This window comes from Ursus arctos, unplaced genomic scaffold (genome assembly GCF_023065955.2).
Source record: "Ursus arctos isolate Adak ecotype North America unplaced genomic scaffold, UrsArc2.0 scaffold_11, whole genome shotgun sequence".
Classification (NCBI taxonomy): domain Eukaryota; kingdom Metazoa; phylum Chordata; class Mammalia; order Carnivora; family Ursidae; genus Ursus; species Ursus arctos.
This window is the reverse complement of record NW_026622775.1, coordinates 37,181,218-37,208,348: the sequence shown is the minus strand read 5'-3', so window position 1 is coordinate 37,208,348 and position 27,131 is coordinate 37,181,218. Positions and strand designations below refer to the sequence as shown.

The window sequence follows — 27,131 nt, the reverse complement described above, 5'->3', positions numbered from 1 at the left end:
AATGCCAGCATGGCTAGGCTTATTAATGAAGTTAACTATGACCAAATGCTTAGCCTTTAACTTTTAAAAATTATTGAACACAATTAAATTATATGATAACTAATGGTCTTCACTTTCTTGTCAGTAAGTAAAGATAAAAAGGAGAGGTATTTCATACATTTCAAAATAAATTCGAAAAGATTTTTTGGGAGGTGGGTAATGATTTCATGGCTTAAACAACTCTATGCTTTTTTTCTTCCCCCAGAGTCAGCTGTTTGAAGAAATGGGATTAGCATCGGGGAACCAAGGGGTGGCTCTGCTAAAGCTAAAATAAAGAGCCAGGGAGAATTTTTTCCAACACAAACTTAGATGATATTAGGCTTTGTATCTGAAGTTATATAATAGAGGATGTGATGTCACACATGTAAATTGCAAACGCTGAGTCTTGCATTTTATGGTGGCAAACCTCAGGGAGTTTGACACTAATGGGATGAGGAACGGTGGTGTCCTAAGGTACAGCGACTGTGAATGGAGGGTGATCTATTGTCAGAAGGGAGATAACTATTGCTGCTGCTTAAAGATTTAAGACTATTTGGCAGCTGTAAATTGTCTCTATTTGGAGATGAAGTTCCTTTTCTGTTCTTTTCCTTTCTTAATTTCAATTAAAAAAAACACATTTTCATCCTTCTGCAAAGAGAAAATATGCTTATCTAAAAGGATGAAAAGAACAAACTTTGAAGAGACAGCTTAAAAAACAAGCAAGTAATGACACTTGTAGGCAGACACGTTTTGAAGGTGATAGGGCTCTTTATTAACAAGCATTGGCACAAAGAATAAATATTCCAAACAATTAGAAAACCCTGCATCCCCATCTTTGATGGATTCTCTCAGGGGCATCACTTGCGGGGTGATTCCAAGCAAAACAAGTGTCACCTTCTCTTCAGATGAGGGAGCCACAGATATTATCCTGGAGCTGTTCTCCCTTAGGGTGGAACAGGACCACCTCTCATCTTACAGACAGCACAACAAAATAAAGAGAAGAGGGAAACTTAATTGTTCAAATGTTTGGGCAAATAGCTAAATACTTAGATATTCCCAAAGATTTGCCTATTAATAATTGCAAGATCCCCGGACAGTCCCCTTACAAAGGATAAGAGAAACTGCTATATATGGGCATGTGTTCCCCCCCCTCAACTATTTTGGTGTGAAAAAGTTTCAAAAGAACACTTATATACACTTAAAAACTCAATCTTGGTCTTATAATACAAAATGGTTTTTAAGTCAGGGAAGATAAAAATTTGAGAATGGACAAGAAAAAACACAGGAAGAAATCTTGTAAATTTCTAAAATGTTGCACTTATAATAACCTACTTTACTCCATAGTCTGATCCTTGACAAGTTGTCTGTAATGGAAATTATTGATTAAAATCATGATAGAGTATTTAGGTAGAGAATGTTTATAGTAAATCATTTTTTAAAGGGGGAAAGAATAATCGGTACCTAATTTACTAATTTTGTAAACAGAATTTACATCATATGGATTGCCTTAAATAAGAGTTTTCTCTAACACTTCATTATAAAACATTTCAAGCTTACAAAAAAGTTGAAAGAATTTTACAGCAAACACCTGTATACCCACCTAGATTCTACCATTAATATTGTACTTCAACATACACATGCTTCATCACATATCTATCAGTCCTTCTGTGTATTTGATCAACCTACCAATGTCAATCCATCTTATTTCTGATGCATTTCAAGATTCAGTTTTTGCAGTCAGGACACTTGTAATTAATTATTAATATGTTCATTTTGAAAATATATTATTTATTATTTTCTTGATTTCGCTTAAAACAATACCTTACGAACGTCACATTCCCTACAAATAAGGGAACTGAGGCAAAAGGTTGTCTAATTAGAGGCCAAAATGCCACCTTCAGCCATCTAAGAACTGAGTAGTGCCAGTGCTGTGTGGGTGAGGGACGCAAAGGGAAGCTCGATATTCGGACAGTGGGAATGTGGTTGACGAAAGGCAGTGATTGTTTTAACAGGGCAGCTCCGAGTTTAACACGGTTTTGTGTGGGAAGAGATTAGCAACTTTCACAGCTATTTAGGAAGAAAGGGGAAAGAACCCTGAAAAGGGCGGGGGGGGGCGCGAGTAGGTTAGGATGATGGTCAATAGATGCTGTAGGAAAAGAAGTGCTAAACTGGGAAAGGGATGTGGAGGGGTCAGTTCGCGGGGTTTAAAAAACTGATTCTTAAAGGACAAGCAGGGAAGCCTGTAAGGGGTAGTGACTCTATCCCCCCCCCCCCACAAAATTTTCCACCAAGGGTTAGTGTAACCGTGCGGTGGAAGAGTCCGAGGCGGAATGTATACCTCACACACGTGAGTGAGCGTGAACCCGCGACACACACACACACACACACACACACACGTATCCCCTGATGGGGTTGATCTGTTTGGCAGAGAGTGGCGGACGTGGGACTTCGGGGAGGCTCCGGAGCCCGGAGGCGGCAGACGGCTCCGCAGGGCAGAGGGAGCGGGAGAATCCCGGGGTCACAGCTTCATCTTCTGCCCCTCGCCGTGCGCCCGCCTTCGCGGCTCGGTCGCCCCCCTTTCACTTTCGCGTCTGCGTAGGTGTCTGCCCCGGCTGGCGCGAGGGCGCGCGGGGCGGCGCGGGGGCGCGCAGCGCTCGCCGAGCAGAGGGGGGAGGGGTCCTGGCGCTGGGCCCCCTCCTCAGCTTGCTCCGCCGAAGCACCGCCGCCCGCATCTCAGCCGCTGTCAGAGCTAGGGGACTGGTTGCGGCCGCCGCTCCTCACCAATCTCCCCACACGCCCCCACGCGCAGCCACCGGTCCTTCCTCGCCCCCCCCCCCCGTGGGGGTGGGGCAAAGGCGCCGCAAGCCGGAGAGAAGGGGAGAGGAGCAGCCTCACTGGGTGGGCGGCGAGGGAGCAGGAAAAGAAACTTTTCACTCCCGCCCCCCGCGCGTGGTCCCCAGCCCGTGCTGCCCTCCGCGGGTGGGGACTGCACCTGAGGCCGGGGCGCGAGCTCAGGCCCTGACTTTGGGAGGACGTGGGAAGTGGTGGAGGGAGGGTTACGTTCATTGGGGGTGCTGTTTTCCCTCGGCCTCCTTGCTGCCGGGGGCCAGGGTGAGAGGGCAACCAGCCACTGGCGCCCCCATCCCGATTTCCCACCAGCTGGTGGCTGGACGCTTTGCAGCCTCCTCCCGCGGCTGAGGGTGTGACCCGGGGAGGGGGCCGCGGCGCCGCGGGCTCCCCCTGCGGCCACCCCCTCACATACACACAGACACACACGCTCCGCCGCCCGAGCTGTCACCGGCCACCCCAGGCCCGAAGAGGGGGCGCGGAGAGCCGCGCTGCGGGGCTCAGGCGCGGAATTATCCCGCCGTACTCCCCGGCTTCCAGGGCCGCCGCCGTCAACGCCCGGGAGACCAGCAGCCCCGGGAGAGGGGCCCGCTTGAGGCCGGGCCGCCGCTGCTGGGGGCGGGCGGGCGCCCGCGTCCCCTTCTGCGCGATTTGGCGCCGCCGCCTCGCCTCCTCCTGCGGGGTAACAACACTACTGGTCTATTGCTCTACCCACCGTCAGTAGGGCGACTGCCGGGATTATCATCCTCTCCATCCTTACCGCCGATCTGCTAATATTGGACTTGCTGGTGGCGGCGGCAGCGGCGGCGGCGGCGGGAGTCTCGCTGCCCTCACCCCTACCCCACCCCACCCCCCGCCCCGCGCCCCAGCTTCCCCACCATGTCCTAGAAAAGGTGAGTGCAGCGACAGTCACTTTGCGCTGACAGCGGCGGGAGGGGGCCCGGGGAGTGCAGAGGCGGCCCTGGGGAAGGCAGGGTCCGCGTAGAGGGCGCGGGTGGGCGAACCGAGGTGGGCTGTGGGCATGAGACCAGGTGCCCGCCGGGTCGCCTCCGGGCAGGGGTGCTGGGCGGCAGGCGAGCGATCGCGGCGGCTGTTCCTGCAAAATCTAACCTAGATTTTGCAAGAAGCTGAGATCCAGGGCAAGACCGGCCGTCCGTAAAGGAGGTAAAAACTTAGTAAAAGAGACACGTCCATTCCTTTAATAATGAATAAATTGTCAACGCTGTCTGAGCCGCCGCCTCCTCGCCTGCCCGGGCGCTAGCTAGGTCCGGGACTCCCCTCGCTCCTGCCTGCCGCCCGCGCTCGGCCCGGGTGCGATCGATGCCAGATTGCTCGCCTGGCCCCGAGAGCGCGCGTGACGGCGGGCCCCGCGGGAAAGTTGGGACACTTGGCTGGGACTCCCGGCTGCGGGGTCCCGGGGGCCGCTCCGCGCAGGGGACTGCTGAGCACTGGAGTCGGCCCCGCCGCCAGGGAGTTCCCTACCTGGAGCGACGGCGAATTCGAGTCTTCTTGGGTTCGGGGTCTGGAATCCCGAAGCTTAATTACTGTAAAGAGAGGAGGGGCCTTTGGGCACAGACAGGGTGAACCCCCCCGCCCTCTGACTTTGGCGGGTGCGAGGCAAGGGTGAGGCGGGAGGCTGCACAGCTGCCACCACCGGGCTGCGGGTCGCCAAGGGCCGGGGGACCAGATTTAGGTGTGTACGTCACTGGTGCTGACTCCGGGCCAGCCGGGCGCCCAAAACGGAGCCTCAGACGCGGAGCCTCAAAGTCCTTAGAAATCAAAGTTAAGAAGCCCTTCCTTTTGCTTAGTAACTACAGCGTTCGGGTGGGCGAGAGGAGAGTCGAGGTGGGGGCGGTTGGAGGGAAACCGAAATTTCTTCTTGTAGACACCCGATCCTTAGAAAATACTTTGATTCCTTTCCTCTCCTGTGTGTTTCTCCCAATTATGTGCACCCTCACCCACCCATTATAAAGAAGTGAATATCCTCGATGGTAAGCTTTCAAATTGAGCTAGTGGAAAAATCCAATACTAAACTAATAAATGCACCAACAAAATCATAAAGGAGAGCGGCAGCTCTTGACCCTGGCACTTTTTTTTTTTTTTTTTTTTTTTGATGGGGAGGGAGAGAGAGAGAGAGGCTGCGTTTAAAGGGCTTTGGCTGCACTGAAAATCACCCGCTTTTCCTGCACGGTTAAAACAAGGAAATTCAAATCGAGTGGGAACGTGATCCTCTTGCTCGCTGGCAGCGACGCTGCGGCTGCTCTGCTGAGAGGTAACTCGCAAGACCGAGGAAAGGGGCGGGGAGAGGAACCTCGGGGGTCGGGTAAAGCCCACTAGGAGTCCTCCCTTGCGCGCGGACGCTGTGGGCGGTGCCTGGGCCAGGGCTGCCGCTCACCTGGCGCTGCAGGTGGAGAGCATGAGGGAACAACACCTTGACTGGATCTCGGAAAACCCGACTTCTTCCGCGTCACCACACTTTTCACATCTTTCCAGATAGCCTGAGGTCGGCCAGGAGGAGAGTCAGGTGGGCGCGAGCAAGTTTGGGGCAGTCGAGCGAGAGGGGCGGGGGGCAGCGTGTGGATGGTGCCAAGAGCCCAGTGTCGTAGCTGCTGCCCGGCACCCCAAACACCCGCCGTGGCTGCGGCTTTAAGGGAGCTGCCGAGTCTAGGCTGTGTCGCAGCAACTTTGTATCAGTCATGTCGCCCTCCTGGTGACTGACAGCCGGGATTGTCCAATGAGAAGCCCGCCTGACCTGTGCAGCGTGGAGCCTTGCTTCCCTCCGGGCCAATAGAAAGGGCTCAGGGGGGCGGGATAGCAACCTGAACTTTATCTGGACATGTGACCACCCCGGCCCTGGAGCTGGCCCACTCCCCCTCCGGGCTTTCGCCCGCCCTCTCTCCCTCTCTCCCGTCCCACTTCGCCCGCCCTGGCCCTGGCCCTGGCCCTGGCCCTGCCCCCTCCTCTCCGCCCCTCAGCGCCCGGGGTGTCATTGGACCGGGGAGACGCAAGCCAACTTCAGGCTGCTCAGAGGAAGCCCGTGCAGTCACCTGGGTGCAAGAGCGTTGCTGCCTCGGGCTCTCTCGCTGCAGGGAGAGCGGCACTCGCTGGCCTGGATGTGGTTGGATTTAGGGGGGCTCCGCAGCAGGGGTGTCGTGGCGTTGGCGTGCGCTGCAACAGGTAGACGCCGAGAGACGGACCCCGGCCGAGGCAGGTGTGTAGGGGTGCGCCGCGGGGCGCCGCTTGCCGGACTCGGCTTGCGGCCGCGGCGCGGGAGCGTGCACTTTGCAGGGAGAAGTGGCTGCGTAATCCGGAGGCACAGTCAGTATGGTGCTGTGTGCTTGTTGTTTTGTTTTGGTTTTCCACTTTTTACCCCCTTTGGCCGCCAGAGGACTATTTTGGGAAAGTTTGGCCACTTTGGATAAATGCCCTCTAACGAGCAGCTTTCAACCGCCTTTGGCAGTGGGAGGTCTACCTCCCTTCCCTTTCCCCAAGGATGAATTTCGGATCGTTTTCCTTCTACAATTTTTAAAGGACGTTTGAATAATATTTCTTTCCTCTATCAATTGCGGAAGCACCCAAATCTTAGCTGGAGGTGTAGCTGATAAGGGCAGTTGAAGGAGATACAGATCCTGATGTAGCCTGTAAGGAGAGGACTCTGGAAATGCGTGCATTTCCCGTTCCCTAGTATTTCTAAAACTCTTGAGAGAGGCTAATGCTTTCTGTGGCATCTGTTGGAAATCCAACTGATTTCCACAAGCAGGGGAGAAAGGATGAAGCTTCTTTTGGTGTCATCCGTACCCTACTATACTGAACTTAGGTGCGTGGCTTTTCCTACTGAATTTTAAAAGACTAGATTTAAATTATAATGGTTAATGGCACCGTCAGTTTTGACTGTTTATTATAACCTAGAAGTTAGAAAAAGTTTTGTTTGATAGCAGACATGTTTTTGAAAGCGGTGAATTTCTAATGCACTTAAATTGGCCATTTCTATATGTGCTGTTATTGATGGTATTTACATAGTAATGATAACAGCATTCTCCATCTGTGAAGTTCTGTGAAGTTTTAATTTTATGTTTGAGTTCATGGCACACTATCATTGAAATGCCTGAGGATAGAAGTTTTAGAAAAAATAAAGGGGAGCTTTTTTCTTTAAGGGAGACATAGTTTGGCTTGGGGATTTTGGAAAGATCAGGTGGCTTAGTGAATTAGGTGAGTGAATAGAAATCAGGTGTGCTCAGTTCTAACTGGTTCTCCTGCTCTTAGGTGACCTTGGGCAGGTTTCTATCATTTACCTCATGTATAAAAGAGGAGAACATAATAATAGTTCTGTAGTAGGTATGACAGAGAAATAGTTACATACAGCAAACTTTCACAGCGATGCAACCAGTGAAAATTGTGAAATTCTTAAGGTTCTGTCTTTAAGATGCCTTATGACAGTGAAATAACTATAGAAAATGATACGTTTTAAATGGGACTGTGTTTTGGGGGATATTAAAAGTGAAAGTGTTTTCAGACAAAATACAAATTCATAAGAATCTTTGTTAATATTCCTGAAAAAAACAAACAAACCTATTTCCTTATGGAAAAGCGCAATTTTACACAGACTGTAAAACATCAAATTTTAAAGTCAGGTTTTTCCTTTGCAAAAATAGTGTTTAAGAGCATTTGAATGGCTTAAGGTAGAACTTTTGTCAGCAGTCTTCCTTACTTTTGTGAAATTTCCTTTATGTTTTGAGGAGGCCATTTGCATGAAAATTAAAGTGTCGTAATGGTTTTTGTCTTTGTCCCAAGAGAGCCTCTGTTATAGTTTCTGCTGTAAGGGAGACAAGTCTGATTTAATATAAGCTAGATATGTATACATGAAGTGTCTGCTTCATCATATACTTTAGTAACAAAAACTTTTCCTTTATCCTCTGGGTATTAAGTTCTATAAGGAGTATAATCAACAACTAGTATTTTCAGTATTTATTAGTAAGTTCAGGTTAACTGAAATTCTACCCAAGCCGTGGTTATTATGCCACTTCCAGAAAGACAACCTGGCTTTCCTGGACTAGGAAATAAATGCCTAACCTAATCTATTTGTTTACAGAGAAGACTGATTAAAATAATGGGAACTCAGCGTAAAATATTTTAATGCTCCTAAGTTTTTAAAAACTCTGCTCTTTAAAAATGTTTGCAGTGGAAGCCTTGCGGATGCTAGATGTCCTCTATTCATTTGTGCCTGACAGTTGCCAACCTTTATTTTCTTTGTTGAGAAGTGCGTTTAAAGTTGGTAGATGAAGACAATACCTTACACAGAACGAATTTAGATTTCAGCAAAGCCTTTTGCAAATTCTTTAATGATAGCCCTATCAATAACGTGGTGAAATGCAGGCTGTTTTATGTTATTGTTAAGAGTTAAAGGCTAGCCAAACAGGACTTGGAAAGTTGTGATCAGCTGCATGATGGTAGTGATAAGGTGCTTCCTTGTAGAGTACTTTAAGATTGTACTTGCCTGCTATCTCCCATGTAGATTCTCTTAGAATCTTCACGTAGCCTCACGAGTCTGAGATTTGGCTCCTGCTTTAGGGCAGAGTGATGAAAGGCATCCCTTAGAATATTAGTAGGTGCTGTGGAAAAAGGGGGCAGTGGCCAAGTTATTTAGAGGACACTGGAATAAAAAGGAAACGGGTTTCTGCACTGTAAAACTTCTCAGAAGTTTAGCATGCAGATTTACACTGTGAAACTTCACAAAAGCAGTAAGTGATCATCCTTTCCAAGAGAACGCTTGGAGGATGGATTTTTGGAGAAGGATCTGGAGTTAGGGATTCTCCTTTCAGACTGTTGCTTAGGGTAGGGGGTGGGGATTGGAGATGAGAAAGGAAACTGTAGGTGGAAGGTGGGGAGGCTGGAGACTTTGGAGGCCTTTGGCAAGGGGCCCTAGGCAAGGGTGACTTGCAGGCATTAGGGCAGAGGGTGGTGCAGTTCACCGAGACAGGGAATGTGGGTTTATGGACAGGGCTCAGGGCGGCAGGTGGGGGAGGTGATACACAGATGTTCAGAAACAGAAGAAGTTTTGAACATGAATAGCCATGTTTCTTGTGGTGTTTAGTGAATTTGAACCTAAAACATCTGTATCTTAGATGCACATCTATTCAAGTTTGGTATGGGGAGCACAGAATATTCTTTGGTAGAAGAGGCAGCACAGAATACGCATATTTTGCAACCTATGGTTACAGCTAAATGGTTTTTCAGTAAAGTAGGAAAAAAGGTCACTATTAGCAGTTTAAGTCCTGTATATATACATATGTTTGTGTGTGTGTGTGTATGTTTGTATATGTATTTCAACTTGTCTTTTATCCACACTAAATTTTTTGGCTGGAATTACCAGATAAACACCTCAACTGTTGTAATTTGATTTATTTGCCCATGTTTTGTGATTGACTTTTGATTAGGAATTTATAGAATAATCTTTAAATAAAAAGTTACATACTAGATTTTAGTGTTCACAAATTGGGTATTGATTATATTATAAGAGGTAACATTTTTTTTATTTGTACTGGGCTATCTGCTTGGGATGCAGTGGTGAAATTGATAAAGTTCCTGCCTCCTGCGAACTTAAAATGTAGTGTAGAATACAGAGAAGTAAGAGGTAATTACAATACTTAGACAATTTAGGCATTACCTGTCATTATAGAGCCTTGTGATATCTATTGCCAGTTTATTTAGTAGAGCCATTCTATTATTTTTCTGTGTTAATTAATATAAGTTCTGTAGCAGAAGGACTTCCTAGTCTCTTTTCCTGAGGGGAAGCTAGGGAGGATGGGGGTAGTGAGTGGCCAAGGGGGAAAAGGATGAGAGGCCTAAAGTAATTTTGGTGCACAGAACTACAGAAACTGCGTCAGACTCTTATTTGGGTCATGGATTGTTGACACACATGAAAGGATTTGAAAAATGCATACATAATGATTTTAGCAGTTTTGTATATGAAAATGTACAAATGAAATTTTTACTAAGAATGAGTTAATATTCTTTAAGATATGTTTCTTTGTAGAGTGGTGGTTCTCAAAGCAGGGGGCATTTGGCAATGTCTGGAGACATTTTTGGTTGTCATAGCTGGATATTGGGAGTGCTACTTGCATTTAGTGGGTAGGTGTCAGGGATATTGCTAAACACCTTACAATGCATGGACAGACCTTCACCACAAAGAACTATCAAGCCCAAAATGTCAGTAGTGCCAAGGTTGAGATACCTTGGTGTAGAGAGAGACCTGGAATCAAATTCCAGCTCTGCCACACAGCTATATGGCCTGTGCCTCTGTTTCCCCAGTGTATCATTTGGATAATACTTTAATCAATCTTATAGGTTTATTAGGGTAAATAAGAGGCTTATGATGTGGCATCAAATTATATACTGCATAGGATTATGTAAATATAACCTATTATAATTATTTGTCTCTGAAATAAATTTATATAGAGAGCCAGTAGATATGATTATATATCTAAGAAAACCTGTGGGCCCCCTGAGGATGAGGACTGTGCCTGTTTTGTTTATCACTATAGATTCAATGACTGGTTGTAGGCTCAGGATGTAGCACGCACTTGGTAAATATTTGTTGAATGAATGAACACATAAATTGTCAGGACTCATCTCAAACTTCCTCCATTTACTGTTGAAAATAAAACTGTCTCTGCCGGAAGTCTTTATAGCAGAGGTACCACTACATAAGGATGTGTGTCAGAGTCCCTGCCAGCACTGAAATACGGAGAATGTAGTGCTGACATTCCCGAGTTGTCCTGCTGCCTCTCTATGGAGCTATGGACCATCTTAATTAATCAGGAGACATGAATCTTTACTTTTCAGAACTGACATTACGTTATTTGCATCACTAATCCATTTTAAGAATATCTTATTTTTTAAAAAAATAATTCTTAAATTATTTTTTCTGTGATAATTCACTTGATAACTTTAATTTCATATTGAGAAATGGTAACATTGATTGCATTTTCGTATGGTTTTTAATAAAGCCATGTATTAGATATGGAAAGCAGCTTCTGTATGCTTGAAAGACTCCAAGGTTTTTGGAGTTAGAAGATTTAGATTTAAACCCAACTTCATCACTTATCACGTCTTTGACCTTGGGCAAGTCACCCACATCACTAAGCCCTTCCTTTCCTCCTTGTCTGCCTCATCAGTCCCCAGGATTACTCTGAATATTAAATAAGTTAACGTTTATAGATAGTCTTTGTAAATCTAAAGGCTGTATTATAGCATACATGTTGCTTTTATTTAGATGAAAAATAATTTCGTGTGATTGCTGCTTATAGTCTAGCTTCTGGACAAGTTATAGTCGGTACTGTTATAATAGCACCTAAAAAGGTAACAATTTTAATAAAATGAGAAGTATTGCTTATAAAAGTAGAATATGTGCATATAGCTTAGTAAATGGAATTTTAGAATGTCTTCTAGAGCAATATTCTATAAATGACTCTAATTCAATTTTTTAATATAAATTTATTTGTTAGCTATGGAGACCAAAGGCTACCACAGTCTCCCTGAAGGTCTAGATATGGAAAGACGGTGGGGTCAAGTTTCTCAGGCTGTGGAACATTCTTCCCTGGGACCTACAGAGAGGACCGATGAGAATAACTACATGGAGATTGTCAACCTAAGCTGTGTTTCCGGTGCTATTCCAAACAACAGTACTCAAGGAAGCAGCAAAGAAAAACACGAACTACTCCCTTGCCTTCAGCAAGACAATAATCGGTCTGGGATTTTAACATCTGATATTAAAACTGAGCTGGAGTCGAAGGAGCTTTCAGCAACTGTAGCTGAGTCCATGGGTTTATACATGGATTCCGTAAGAGATGCTGACTACACCTATGATCAGCAGAACCAACAAGGAAGCATGAGTCCAGCAAAGATTTATCAAAATGTTGAACAGCTGGTGAAGTTTTACAAAGAAAATGGCCATCATCCTTCCACTCTAGGTGGTGTGAACAGGCCCTTGAGATCCTTCATGTCTGACTCTGGGAGCTCTGTGAATGGTGGGGTCATGCGTGCCATTGTTAAAAGCCCTATCATGTGTCATGAGAAGAGCCCATCTGTTTGCAGCCCTCTGAACATGACGTCTTCAGTCTGCAGCCCTGCTGGAATCAGCTCTGTGTCCTCCACCTCTGCCAGCTTTGGCAGTTTCACAGTGCATAGCCCTATCACCCAGGGGACTCCTTTGACATGCTCCCCTAATGTTGAAAATCGAGGCTCCAGGTCGCACAGCCCAGCGCATGCCAGCAATGTGGGCTCTCCTCTCTCAAGTCCATTAAGTAGCATGAAATCCCCAATATCCAGCCCTCCGAGTCATTGCAGCGTAAAATCTCCGGTCTCCAGTCCTAATAATGTCACTCTGCGATCCTCTGTGTCTAGCCCTGCAAACATCAACAACTCAAGGTGCTCTGTTTCCAGCCCTTCCAACACGAATAACAGATCCACGCTCTCCAGTCCAACTGCTAGTACTGTGGGATCTATCTGTAGCCCTGTGAACAATGCCTTCAGCTACACTGCTTCTGGCACCCCTGCTGGATCCAGTGCAGCCCGGGATGTGGTTCCTAGTCCAGACACACAGGAGAAAGGTGCTCAAGAGGTCCCCTTTCCAAAGAGCGAGGAAGTAGAGAATGCCATCTCCAATGGTGTGACTGGCCAGCTTAACATTGTCCAATACATAAAACCGGAGCCAGATGGAGCTTTTAGCAGCTCATGTCTCGGAGGAAATAGCAAAATAAATTCTGATTCCCCATTCTCAGTACCAATAAAACAAGAATCAACCAAGCATTCATGTTCAGGCACCTCTTTTAAAGGGAATCCAACGGTAAACCCATTTCCATTTATGGATGGCTCATATTTTTCCTTTATGGATGATAAAGACTATTATTCTCTATCAGGAATTTTAGGACCACCTGTGCCCGGCTTCGATGGTAACTGTGAAGGCAGCGGATTCCCCATGGGTATTAAACAGGAACCGGATGATGGGAGCTATTACCCAGAGGCCAGCATCCCTTCATCTGCTATTGTTGGTGTGAATTCAGGTGGACAGTCCTTTCACTACAGGATTGGTGCTCAAGGTACAATATCTTTATCACGATCAGCTAGAGACCAATCTTTCCAACACCTGAGTTCCTTTCCTCCCGTTAATACATTAGTGGAGTCATGGAAATCACATGGTGACCTGTCATCTAGAAGAAGTGATGGATATCCAGTTCTAGAATACATTCCAGAAAATGTAACAAGGTAAGTTGGTTTTTTTCTCCTTTTTTGAAAATCATGGCTTTATAAAATGTTGAAAAAGTTAGTATTTACAATTGATAAATTTAAACACGTTTCAGTTTACTGTTTTATTTTTGTTTTCAGCATGGTCACGTAGTGCCCCCTCTTTCCTTGTTGGTATAGTGTTACTGCTTTTTTGAAGTAGAGAAACAAAAAATTCTGAAAATCTTTTAGAAAATATTTGTGTTGATTGTGAAGGAGTGTATATGGGCATCCCCTCCCCCTTTCCACATTGCCTGTTGTAGGTGTTTGGGAAAAGTTTGTTTTCTACTGCCTGTTACTATACTTACTGTAGCAGACTAGTGCTAGATTACTTTTTTCTCTAGCTGTACACTGGTTCACTAGAATTGTTTTAAATTTGTTTCTTTGTCGTCTTAGTCCTTTTCTTAGCTTTTTTTTTTAATCACTTCATTGGTTGTGAAATATGAAATTGAACCCCAAATCTGTTACCCACAAGCTCTGCACCCTCTTTGTCCTTTTCTGTAGGTTAATTGTATGTAAGTCATGGTTTTCAATACAAATAAATCATTTCCTTAACTGTTGAGGGCTTTTAAAGACTCAGCACATCTGAAATTACTAAGTGGACAGTCTTTCTTTCTTACTTATATTGGAAGTGAAATATGTCACTGCAGTTTTGAGTTGGTACAACTATTAAGATCTTCAAGAAGACATACTTACTGTAAAATATCTCTCTTGACTTTCCTTTTTGCAGATAGCATATTGTATATATTTAGAAAAAACAAGGAAGAGGTTTTTGATATGACTAAAGGGTGGTTCTAAGTTATGCAATAAATATTGCATTGGACTTTGCTTCAGTGCTGTTTTTATTACATGGTTGTGATAAATGATCCCTTTATTGAACATATAAAGAATAGATGTCCTAGATATAGTTCATTCCTTTGGCATTTAGGAATATGTGGATTTTTTCCTTAAAAACTTATGTTGTGGGAAATATGTTCATCCCATTAACAATATAGGGTTTACATGTATTTCTGTATCTTTCTCCTTCTATTCTAAATTTTCTTAGGAGCCAAAAGCTAAAACTTTAATTCGTGCATTCTTTTCCTTGTCATCGATTCAAGCCTCACTCCTCTTGCCTTTATGGAAGCAAACATTCCATTAAAGGATACATTATTATAGTCCTCGATAGCATGAACGATCATATTCTGATACTACCTCTGTCTCTTAAATTCTGAACCCTAATGCAAGATAGCCTAAGATAGCATTGCTTTCATCAGAAACAAACTCAGCATGTGGTCTCTTGCTAGTGCTTTGTTTTACTTTTAGAGAAGGAGATTTTGCACATGATGTCGATATTTTTGTAAGTGATTTTTGTAAGTGATGTTTTTAGTGAGTAAGAGGGAGTACAGCCTGGTAGTTATGAGTGTGGCTGCCCTGGCTGAAATCCCAGCCCTGCCACTTCATTGTTTGTGTCCCTGTGCATATCCCTTCACCTCTGGGCTTTTAGTTTTCTCATCTGGAGGAAAAAGAAAAAGGAAAGAAGAATTCAATAGTACCCATCTTAAAGGTAGTCAAGATAATTGAGTTAATTTTGCATACCATCTAGTATGCAATAGGTATTATATACGTTTTAGCTATTACTGTTAACATTTGATTAGTTTGCAGAATCTTTAGTTTTCATATCCTTTAGTTTTGTTTTCATTATACAAAATTACAAAATGGTTTAAAGAAATATTTTATATGTAGTTGAAATTAGTATTTGTTAATAATTCTTACTAAATTCTACTCTATTATTTTTTATGGTTAGGCATGCGTCATACACTTGCCACTACATACTTATTTGCTTATTTTATAGTTTTGAAGGCTATTGCTTTGGGTAGTGATATTTCTGGTAGCAATAGTAGAGATATAGTAGATAAAATCATTAGTTCTCTGCTTTGTTCTGTTCTGCAGTCTATTTCTACTATTGGAATTGTAGGTTTTACACTCAATTCCTGAAGACCCTCCCGATGTTCTAGTGACCCATAGCGTTAAACATATTAATATGCATCAGTGACCTTGAGCGTACTCTGCGTTTGTGGGCACTGGAGGTGTTGTTCAGTGTCTCTTCTAGAGTATTCCAAAATTCTTTACATACGTGTTAATATAGTCAGAGGGGGTTCATTTTGTTTACGTACATGTTGGTATTATGCTAGTTAGTATAAGTTTTCAAAAAACTTTAATTGTTAAGCTTTAATGTTATGAAGTCTCTTACAGCTTACTGATTCTTGACAGCTTTTTCTCGTGAGTATTATCCAAACCTATTTGTTTTGATCATTCTCAGAATAAAGGCTCAAGAATCAGAAGGTATTTAGATATTTTTCTAGATTTCAGTCCATATGTTATAATATTTAATTTAACCTTATCCATGCTTCATCACTGGTCTCTTTTTTAGTCTTTTGAATCAAAATCCAGCCTTTTGGTCTATATCTTAATGTGGGATGATGATACCCCATTCTGGGGGATGTGCAGTAAATTAAAGAATTACAGGTTGTGGAGGATCAAGGCAGTGTGTGGCTGTTCCTAGGTTTCGTAATAACCTTTGTCTTTAGATTGAACTCTAAACTGTTTTCTAGTAGGTCTCAGAGTGTTGTTTGGGATTCCTGAGACCCTCTTAAGGAGATTCGTGAAGTGAAAGATCATGCATTGGTAAATGATCCATTCAAAATGGAGGATAGACCGGTGGCTTTTAATGTAATAGTGTATGAAAAGTTCACTAATATGGTTTCAGATCCACATTGCAACTAACCGTTAAGAAATTACTCACAGGCAGTTTTCAATGTAGTATCAAAGAATCACATCTGCAGTTATCTCTAATGACCATTAAAATGCTCGTCCTTTTTCCAACAACATATCCGTGTGAAGCCAGATTTTTTTCACACTTGAACCAAAACCTATCACCACACATTGAATGCAGAAGTAGATATGAAAATCCAGCTGTCTTCTATTAAGTGAGACAATAGACTTGCAAAAATGTAAAACAGAGCCACTCTCCTCACTCAAGTTTTTTGTTTTGGGAAACAGGTTTTTTTCCCCCCATAAACATATGCTTTTGTTAACATGTAATGACTTCTTAGTTTTGAATGATTTAAAATGAATATTAGTTTTAATTTCTAATACGGTAAATACCATTAGATCTAACTTACACGAACAAAAGCTTTTTGGTATCCTCGTTACATTTTAAGAGTGGAAAGATGTCCTAAGACCCAAAAGCTGAGAATTGCTGGTTTCTTTTATGTTGTACACCCATTAGAGGTTAATGAAAAAAGAAGTTATTATTTTATTTGTGTTAGCCTCACTGAATATTATGCTGATGAAGGAGTACTCTATTCAAATAAGAAAAATGAATCTCATCTAGTTAATTTTTCAATCTGATAGAAGTGAGTAATGGCTGTGAAGTGTGTGTTGTCCTCATCTCCGTCTGTGGGCATCCTGTGAGAGCAGTGACGAAAGCCATCTGTCTGTTAATCATTTCTAGTGAGTGGATTGCCTGGCCACCAAAGTGTAAAGTAAATTATGACAGAAGCTGAATGTAAAGCTTTGAGGATGGACACTGGACCTGGTTGTGTCATGTAGATTGGAGTTTCCCTGTCAGCTAGGACACAAACAAAACTGTGACCTTGGTGAGTCACAGCTTCTCTGGGCCTCAGTTTCTTCATAAAAAGTGACCGTGTTGAACTCCATGCTCTTCAGGGTCTGCCAGCAAAACTATTAAATGGCTGTGAAGTTTCCTTGGAGTTCTGTCTGTTAAAAATCAAAATAGATTATCCTTTAACATTTTTGCTAATCTTGTTTCGAGTATTTTTGAATCACAGGCGTAGCTCTGTAGTTTCCAAGGTGTTCTGGATAGAAAAATGTCATTGTCATTTATCATTTAAAAGCAAGTAGGGGTGAGTTATTTTACTTTGAGAAGCAGACGTTGTTGTTGTTGTTGTTTTTAATCAGGTCTTTTATAAAATTTGATACGACGAATTTCTCATTCTTTTAATTTACACTCTTTTCTTTTGAAAGCAGTGTTTTTCTGTTGACACAACATTGATGTTTATGGCGATGGTCATAGTCACTTTGATAGCATCATAACACAGCACTAACATTGACTTAGACCTTTGAATATAAAGTTCACTGTTTCAAAGGGCATATTCTGGTAGGCTTCAAGACAGGTAATCAGGTGTTAATCTGTGCTGTATTTTTTTCCATGATAGAAGGAAACAGTTTAGTAAATAACCTACAGTTGTTTTTTATTTTTCAATTGTCCCTAGAGTTTTTTAAAACTCACCTTCTGTAATAAAGCAAAATCTTCAGAATTCAAGGAGTTATAAAAGTTACCCAGTCTCTTAGCAAACTTTCTGAGTAAACCATTGAAATCTAAATCTCTCTGTGTAATGCAAAGTATGAAAGAATGATTGGGGGGGGGGCGTAGAATTGGATGGATTATTGGTGCTTACTATAATAAATCATTAAGAATTACTGAGGTCATTTGGAAGTGAAAACATGGAACTTTCTTTATCTTATTATTTGTCTCACAATATTTTGATTTTGAAATTGCTAGTGTACCTAGAATCTCTCCCGGTTAGTATTCTAAATAATATTTTTAGAAATGATTTCACAGTGAGACTTACTTCTCCTGATGATTCATTCACTTCCATTCATTTATGGTATTTCTGGTGAGAGTAGTGATAATTTTATTGAAAAAAACCCTTAGTGTTTTTTAACGAATAAATCACTATGTACAGTGCACTCTGATAAATTTTGCTTTTAACATTGCCAGTGTCCTAGGTTTATGGGTACGTCCACCTTTTATCATCTAAAGTATTAGTATACTTAGAACTGTTTACTTTATACTTAAAAAATGGAGATAAAAGCCCTGGTTTCAGTTAAATAAACTCAAATTATTCAACTTCAGGCTGTTTGCCTGTACAACAGTGTTGTGCTAAAACTAGGACGTGGAGGTGTAGCATTTATGGATTTGATGCCTTTTGCACTATTGAAATTCTGGATGTGTCTGACCTTTTCTATACTTGTAATGTTTAGAGTAATACCAGATGTTATGTTGATCACAAGTAATTTAGGAGTAACACTTCACTTCCCCTAATGTGTTGATGTCATCAATTTTTTCCTCCAAAATAATATTTTTTTCCAAGCTTTCAACTATTGCTTTAGTTTCGTGCTACTCATCTGATAAAATTTCAGCTCTCCTGCCAAATAATGTATCATTTTCTTTCATTTACTAAATTCAAATCAAGAGAAAAATATTTGCTTCATTATTAAATTTAAATATAGCCATTAAACTGTATATTTTTGTGGACTGCATTCCAAAGTTTATTAGTGAAAACCCAGGAAATATAAGTATGGTAAATGTATAGGTCTTAATCTTAAATTTTAGAATTTCTAGTTTTAAACTTGTCAAGTATAGGCTTTGTTTACAGTTTTAAGAGTTTTATTTTGTTCTTTATATAGTAAAGTAATGATGAAGTTAAAATGTAATTACATATAAGCACCTGTTACTTAATTGATGCCTGGAAACCTCTGGATTTATGATTGTCAGTGGTAAGGCCTAGGCCAAAATTTCTTTGTAGAAAAGAGGTAGAAATTCCTTATATTTATGCAAGAAATAGAAAAGCCTAGTAAAAGGAAGGAAAGAGAACAAACACAAAGTAATTTGAATACTTAAAAATTCCCTAGGGAGAGAGAGTGAGCTAATAACTGGTGATCTGAATTCATAACTGTGGCTGTGATTTAATTTTATTAATGAGGATGCCTTCATTGGTATGTATCCTCACCTTATAGATTAGGAGTTGTTGAGACATAAAAATTATAGTCTAAAATAAAATGAAATAAGGTTTATAATGGGCAAAGTCAACTTTGGGTATTCTGACAGTATAAGATTATCTAGGCAAGTTTTGGAAAATGTAGAGGTGGGAGGGATAGTGTCAGAATTGATATTATCCTTAGTCTTAAAATTTTTGCAGGGAGTAGGAGTGGTCATTTCCTGATGGAGGGAGTTACATGAGCAAAACTTAGAGATCTGCAGAAAACACTGAATGTTGTCAGGCTGTATGGCTGACTGTGACACACAGGGAACTGGGGGGAAGAAAGCCTGGAAGAGGTTAGTTAGTTGGAACTAGAAATGAGTGGAACTTAAAAGGCACACTAAGAAATTTGTACTTAATTTGGTAGGTAATGAGGAACTACTGAAATGTTGGAGCAGGGAAGTGGCATGAGCTGAAGTGCACTTTGGAAAAACCTTAATTAGGCAGTGGTTGTGGGGTGGAGCCTTGTCAAGAAGTTATTGCAACAGTACAGGGGGATGGGACCGTGACTCTCTGTCCAGAGTAATGAAAAAAAAGGGGACAGATGTGAGATATTACAGAAGCAGCCCTTGAAGGAGTTGATTTTTGTATAAATTATTTTTTATTTTTGAAATAATCACAAACTTAAGAAAAATTAAGTCCAGTATGAAGAATTATAAAGAAGGACATTCTCTCACATAGCCACAATACAACCCTCAAAATCAAGAAATTAACATTAAGTTACTTGCTTTAGACCCATCTTGTTTTTTCTGTTGTTTTGTTTTGTTTTTGTTTTTTTGTTTTTTGTTTTTGCCCCAGTCCTGGGGTCAGCTATTTTTCCAAGGATTGTCCCCATTCCCACAGATACTCTCCTGCCTATGCTTGGGGCCTAACTCATGTTCTGGGTCACAGGGCCTCATTCCCCCAACAGATGCCCTCCTTATTCCACTCCAGCACAGACTCCCCCTGCTGGGCTGTCCTCTCCCTGCTTGGGTTCTGGTACTCTGCACTAGACCTTGTGTACACATGAATCCTCCTCCCCACCCAGCGCTGGGCATCAGAGCTACCCTGGGGCTTGGTGGCCCACTATGGGCCATGACAGCTGTCCACACCCTACCTTCTACTGTGGATCTCTACTTTGCTATGTCTTGCCTAATGGTTTTAGGACTGGAGTGTGAAGGAAGAGAAAGGAGAGCACTTGAAACTTCTGTAGAAATGGAGGGAGGGTCAAGTATGTGGAAAATCAGGGAAAACTCAACATGTAAGTTTGACTGTCATGGATAATGGTGCGCAATAAGAGAAATGGAGAGGTCAAGAAGAATAATAGCCTTGGAGAAGAAGTGATGATTTATCTTGGACACACGAGTTCTCAGTCCCAGACTGCCTCTGACTGGGAGAGTTCTCTCCATAGGTGGAAATGTTGATCTGGAGGTGTAGGAGGCCTGTTCCTAGAAGTGGCGGTTGAGGGGGTCAGTGTGGGTGCTGTTGCCCATGGAGAGAATGTATATATGACTCAAATATAGTTTAAAGTGCATTCTGCTAGGAATTTGGAGGAACAGAACCCCATTTAGGACATGAGCAACACATCCTAATAAAGGAGACAGGGAGTTATTTAGAGAATCAAGATAGTGCCGACTCATGGATGCCAAGGGGAAGAATCATGTAGTCTTAGATTTTCCAAATTAGAAGGCTCTAAGGCTATCTATGAATCCAGCTCTGAAACTAAGGTCCAGAGAGATTACATGCCTTTTCCAGGATCATACAAAGCAGTTGGTAACAGAGCTGGGAGTAGATCCTACCCTTTTGTCTATTACATTATCCTTTCCTTCGGTAGGAGGTTGTGGTTCAAAACCTGATGATGGGGTGAGGAGGACCGGAAATTGGACAGAATAGTTGGTTCTGGTGATTTTTCAAGAAGGAATTCTGTGGAGTGGTGGGAATGGGAATGACTGTGATTGGCTAAGGAGCTTATAAGTTAGCAAAGTTAGCAAGGAAGAGGAGAGACTTGGGGGATGTGGGCACAGTGTTTACCCTTGGGAGGCATCTGTTCAGTGGTAAAGAGAAAGGGTGATAGAGGAGATTGTAGCACAAAAGTGCTGCAAGATCAGAGTAAGGGTTGTGTTGGACAGGCGAGCTGTGAAGAGGTGACGGAGGAGACTGGGCCCTGATTGAGCTACAAGGTGTAAGTAAGAAGGAGGGCAAATGATTGATGGGGGCAGTGTCCTGGGACGCTGAGAATAAAAGGGAGACTGCAGTTAGCCACGGGGTCAGATATTTAACTGCCCCGTTGAACCAATGTGTGTAAGCAGTTACTGGCAGCCAGCATCACTGTTTCTGCAGATACGGAAACTGAGGCCCAGAAGGTCTACGTGATTTGCCTAAGGCACATAGCAAAGGTAAATGAAGAAACAAATACTTGAGATAGAGAAGAAAACTGAATGTCCTAACAAAAAAATAGACAGATGGATCTTTTAAAAACATAAATCAGATTATGTGGCTGATGTAAAGCCCTCTGGCTGCTTCTCATTGCAAGCAGCATAAAGTAAACTAATCCAGGGCCTGAAAAGCACTGAAATATCAGACCTCTGACTACTTTATTTAGTATCTGTTTTTTTCCCTTGCTCAGTCCCCACACTGACCTTTCTGTGGCTCAGATCAACCAAGCCCCCTTCCCTCTGGGGGCCTCTATACTTAGTGTTCTCCCAGCCAAGAAGGCTCTGCCTCCAGAATTTGGTTGCCTGTCCCTTCTTGTCACTTGGCATTAGCTCAGATGTCACCCTCTCAAAGAGACCTTCCCTGACATCCTGTTTAAAGTGGTGCCACCCCCCCAACCTTCTAACAAAACATCACCCGCTTTTGTTGTCTTCATAGTGCATACCTATCAGAAGTTACCTGTTTACTTGGCTTCCTCCAGTTAGAATGCAAACTTCCTGAGAGCAGGGCCCTTAGCTGTCCTGTTTACTAGTACATTTGCCATACCCAAAACAGTGCCAGGTGCATTGTTGGTGTTCAGTAAATCCCCACGGAACGAACGAATGAATTGGTTATCAGAGGAACTTGTGGTAGGCATATATCTAGAATGACTAGTTAAGTGTTGGTGGTTGTGGAAGACTAGTACAGTTATTGTCAAATAACCAAGTTCTGTGGAGGTTAGCAAAAAATTGTGGTGACCTGCATCAGCATATTTTTAAGGATTTTCACAAAAATAATCAACAGACGCTCTTGTTTTTTCTAATCTCAACATAGTAAGGTAGTTGGTAATGATGTAGTACAAGCTATATGGTGACATAGTCTTTATTTTGAGGTCATTTATTTATGTTTAATTTGCAAACAGTAAAATTCACCCTTTTTGGTGTGCAATTCTGGAAATTTGCCAAGTGTATAGTCCTATAACTGCCACACATTCAAGATAAGAATAGTTGTGTCACCCAGTAAAATTCCCTTGTGTTGTTCCTTCTCAGTCAGCCCCTCTCTTCATTCCCAAACCCTAGCGACCATTTATACGTCCCCCATTTTTGTAGAATTGTTTTTTCTAGGTTGTCATATAAATGGAATTACACTTCTTACAGCCTTTTGATTCCGGCTTCTCTTACTTAGCATAACACGCTTGACATTCATCCCCGTCATTGCATGTATTATTAGTTTCTTTTTAGTGCTGAGTAGTATTCCATTTATGGCTATACCACAGTTTGTTCATCCATTCACCTGTTGGGTTGTTTCCGGTTTTTGCTGTTACAAATAAAGCTGCTCTAAATATTCACATACACATCTCTGTGTGGACATGTGCTTCATTTTCCTTCGGTAAATACCTGTAGGTGGAATGGCTAGGTCATATGGTAGGTGTAGGTTTAATTTTTAAGAAACTGTCCAGCTGTTTTCCAAAGTGGTTGTACCGTTTTACAATTCCACCAGCAGTGTGTGAGAGGTCGGATTCCATTACATCCTTGCCCACACTTGAGAGAGTCCATCTTTTTTAGACATTATGATAGGTGTGTAGTGATAACTCATTGTCATTTAAATTGGCATTTCTCTAACTCCTGAATGATACTGAACATTTTGTTCATGTGCTTCCTTGCCATCATAGGCCTCCTTCTCATGCCTGTTAACTCTTTTGCCCATTTTTACCGGGTTGCTTTCTTCTTGAGTTCTGTTATCAGTGGATATTAATGTAAACTTTTTGACAGAAGACCTAGAACCAAGAGAAAGGTAGCTATTTAAATTTCTGGGTTAACGGGGGAAAATAATAGATAGTTTTCAAATTATTTAGTACCTACTGTGTTCTTAATGTGGGTGAACAAACCACATGTCTTCCTTATCTTTCCCTCTAACTGGGGAGATGACTCACATGAGTTTTATACAGCTTTTTTTTTTTTTTTTGGTTCTGTAATTATGTGTTTGATTGCATGATGCAAATAAGAACTGTTTCCAAAGATTAGAAAAGAAAGAGTTCTATGTGGGCTGGAATAGCCAAGGAAAGCTTCATAAAGTAGGTGAAGATTGGTGGTATTTGGTGGGGAGTAGAGATATCTCAGAGGAATAAGCAACAGCACAGGCCAGGTGTTTGGACAGAGGACAAATGAAGCCTGCTTGGATGTTTTAGTGGTATTTAGAGAAAACTAGATTATAGAAGTCTGTGAGTGCCAAAAAGAAGTGCTTGACACTTTTAATGTAGCATTATTAAACATTCTTGTAACGTGGGAGTGACATAAAAGGGTAGAAGGGTAAATATGGTAAGGGAGATAAGAAATAGTGACTGAAACAAGTAAAAGCAATTGAAAGGCTATCATATTGGTAATTGAGGCTGAGAGGATATGTGCCTGATTTGCGGAATGGTGGGCAAGGGATGGAAGTTAGAGTTTGAGGGAAGAAATAATTGAATGCCAGATTATCGGACCCAAAGCCTGTTGTTCCTTTCCACTATACCACTGAGCCATATGTGCTAACAGCCCCACAAAAAGTAGATTGCCACAGGGTATAAGGGATAAAAATAGTAATAAGGAGAAAATTTGAGCGTAGTTATGACTCTAAGAGAAAAGGAGTGAAATAATTTTATTTGGATGAAGGAAAACCTGATAATTTTGATCCCAAAATAGGGTACTTTTTATTAGGCTAGGGAAAAAAAAATACCCCTGGGAAATAGAAACAGGAAGAGCTGACTCCTGGTTTGACAAAGTTGGAAAGCAAAAGATGATGTAAATGAATCAGAAGTGTTGGCATATGGAATTGAGACATGCGCACACGTTTATAAATGAGCAGAATCCTATCTTCTTTGGAGGGCCATTTCTTCTGTCCTCAAGTAACTGGTGTTTGAATTAACAGTGCTGTTTCCAAAACTGGAAATGTGCTCATTTTCTTCCATCACGTGTTACAGTTTGTATTTACTTAATAAATATTTTTCTGATAAGTTTGAGAAGAGATTCCAAGTGCAAAGTTTGGGAGTGTAGAGATTTTAAATGGGAGCAGATATTCTTTAACTTACTCCAATTTAGATTCTCCCTGTACTTTTGAAATGGAAATTATGTTCAGAGCAGCTTTTGTTCTCGAAAAGGAATATATGGTCCCACAATACAAAGTATTTTTTTTTCTCTGTTTCTTCATCATTTTCAGACCCAACTGAGGCAAATGTACATGGGAGGTATTCCTTTGAGACTTCTGGAAGCATTTGAGTTTTCTGTATGTGGCAGAAATACGATAATTTTGTTGACATATACTCTGTATTTTGGACTTGGTTGCTATGATTCAGGTGAAAACAGCACACCTCCCCCCCCCCCCCCGCATAATGTTTTTTAGCAAACTGAAAAAACTGACAGGTGGGTACAGTAGGGGAAGGAGAGGTTATAAGCACGGTAACCTTTCCTAATGAAAATCTAGAGCTGAGAACTCTTATATAACTTCTGTACCACTCCGTGGGAGGGTCTTAGGTGTCTTTTAGCAGGTACCCCTTACTTTTAAGCTAACATTCATTTAAAAAGCTAAAGATTTGCTATAACAGAGTATAGCTGCGTGAACTGTGCATTTGTTGAAGGGTGAATTTGTTGCCAGTACCTGAGAATGGAAGAAATAAAAACCAAAAATCTAACTGTGAACATGGGCTAGCCTCTATGATTTCATAACAAGGATGAAATATGCTTTTTTTTTTTTTTAAATTGTAGCTCTTGCCAATTTGCTGTGGCAGAAATAATCAAATCTAGTATTATGAGGGTTTTAAGGAAAATAGACCTAAAACAAGTTTTAAAAAATCAGTGTTGTTTTAACGGGGAAAATGACTAAATTTCTATAACTGCGTCGAAGTCTGTACAGTCTGTCCCCTCCACGTATGTAACTGATACTGTGCATGCTAACCTGAGTTATTCAAGGCTTTTAATCAATGAACAATGATCAATGTTCGTCATACTATTTTTAGCACTGATGCTTCAGTTGCTTGGCTTTAAAAGAGGGTGCTCCTCCCTGGTCGTTAGCTCAGGAGAGGGAAGAGAGAAAGACCATTACAAGACAGAAGAAAGGGAGATCTTTCAAAGAGGAATAATGCACTGCCACCTACAAATAACTTATACCAATTCTATTTATTGAACTCCCTGGGATCTGTAACAAACAGCAGTGCAAATTAAAGGCACTTAACCCAAAAAAGTTTTGGAGATGGATGGTGGTGATGGTTGCACAACAGTGTGGATGTAGTTAGTGCCACCGAACTGTATACTTAAAAACGGTGAAAATAATACATTTTATGTGTGTATATTTTATAGCAAATAAAGTTAACACTCTATCTTGACAAAAACGGGGGTGCCTTGCATTGATGGAAGATACTGAGGTGTACTATAAGTCCACTGTGTGAGCCCCTGAGATCAGAGACTAAGCAGGGACCATGTCATACTTAGCTTTGGCTCTTCTGCACTGTCTAGTAAGTACAGTGTCATATGTACTTATGTCATATGTACTGAACACATGTACTGTGTTCAGTACTGATTTTTCATTCAACAAGCGTTATTATTAAGCTCTTGATTCTGTCAAAGCACAATCCTGGGTGTGTGATCAGAGCAAAAATGAGAATTTCTCATCCTTTAGGACACCCAGTCAAGATACATCCAAGATCCCATTACAAAGTAGATTGTGGTAGGTGTTTTTTTTTGGAGGTACCAAATTCTCTTTGGAGAACACGGGGAGAGGATACTTAGAAATTAAATACTAATTTCATTTATAAAATTATATGATGGTCATAAGTGAATTTAATGTAATTGGTTAGAAGTCTTGGTTTGTAAACGGCACAGGAAACCATCTCCTACTAGCTTAAGTAAAACGGAATCTCTTGGCTCACAAAATGGGAGAAGTTCAAGGGGTAAACCTCAGGCTTGGCTAGATCCCAGGTTTCAGATGGTGGTGTCATAAGTTTCTTTGTCTCTCCATCTATTGCAACTTTTCTCTTTTCATTCAACTTTGTTTTTGGAAGCTATGGCCAGCTTCACTCCGGGCTTGCATTTTCATTAGTTTTTGATCCTGGCGAAAGGATCAGCCCTTTTCTTGATGAATTAGGATTGGCTTGGCTTGGGTCTTATAACTAGCATGGAGTAGAGATAGTATGGGTGTGTACATGTGTGTATGGCAGGGGAGGGGGGTGCTTGGCTGCACCCAGCCCAGTGGGGTAACACAGGAAGATGGTTCTTTAGTGTCTTAGGCAAACAAACACTGTACTCTATGTCGGTGATTTCAAAACCGATCATATAGTCAATTATTAATTATCCTTTAATTAGAAGCGTTAACCACTTTGGTGACTCTCTAAGTATTTTCATTAATAAGACTTTACTATTATTGAGGTAAACTATATAGCAGTATTGAGAACTTGTGGAGAACAGAAAATTGGTGGTTGGAAAGACCAAGGTGACTTTTTTTTAGAGGGAGATACCTGATAGTCTCTTTCGTGGAGTACATTTACAGATGCTTTAATGATGAGAAAATTTAGGAGTAACCAGAATGTGTTCCAAGAGCAGTACACTGCAGGTTCTGTCTCATTCTCTGATACATAGGGAAAATCAGCATTAATAGTACTCTGAAAGGCTTATTGAATTGACCCCATTAATAAATACGGCCCTAGACCGTCCAGAACTGGTTATCATTGCCTACTTAAGAGCACCTAAGAAGTCTCCATTATATATTATTTTCTTTGGCCTGTTGATGAGAGTCTCT

At 41.9% G+C, this 27,131-nt stretch overlaps 1 protein-coding gene across 4 annotated transcripts in view; it reads left to right on the top strand.

The window, feature by feature from the left end:
• The first annotated feature begins 3,282 nt into the window (after positions 1-3,282).
• NR3C2 (nuclear receptor subfamily 3 group C member 2) overlaps positions 3,283-27,131 on the top strand; it is a 323,747-nt gene continuing 299,898 nt past the window's right edge. Inside the window, exons 1-2 of one of the 4 annotated variants that reach the window (XM_057310111.1) lie at positions 3,283-3,758; positions 11,370-13,128. In XM_057310111.1, the coding sequence (XP_057166094.1) occupies positions 11,372-13,128 (1,757 nt within the window). In that variant the 5' untranslated portion in view covers positions 3,283-3,758; positions 11,370-11,371. Of the gene's footprint in view, positions 3,759-4,998; positions 5,138-5,207; positions 5,390-5,708; positions 6,077-11,369; positions 13,129-27,131 lie in introns of those variants that run through there. The other 3 variants (XM_044384353.3, XM_026499446.4, XM_026499445.4) reach the window with 3 other exon arrangements.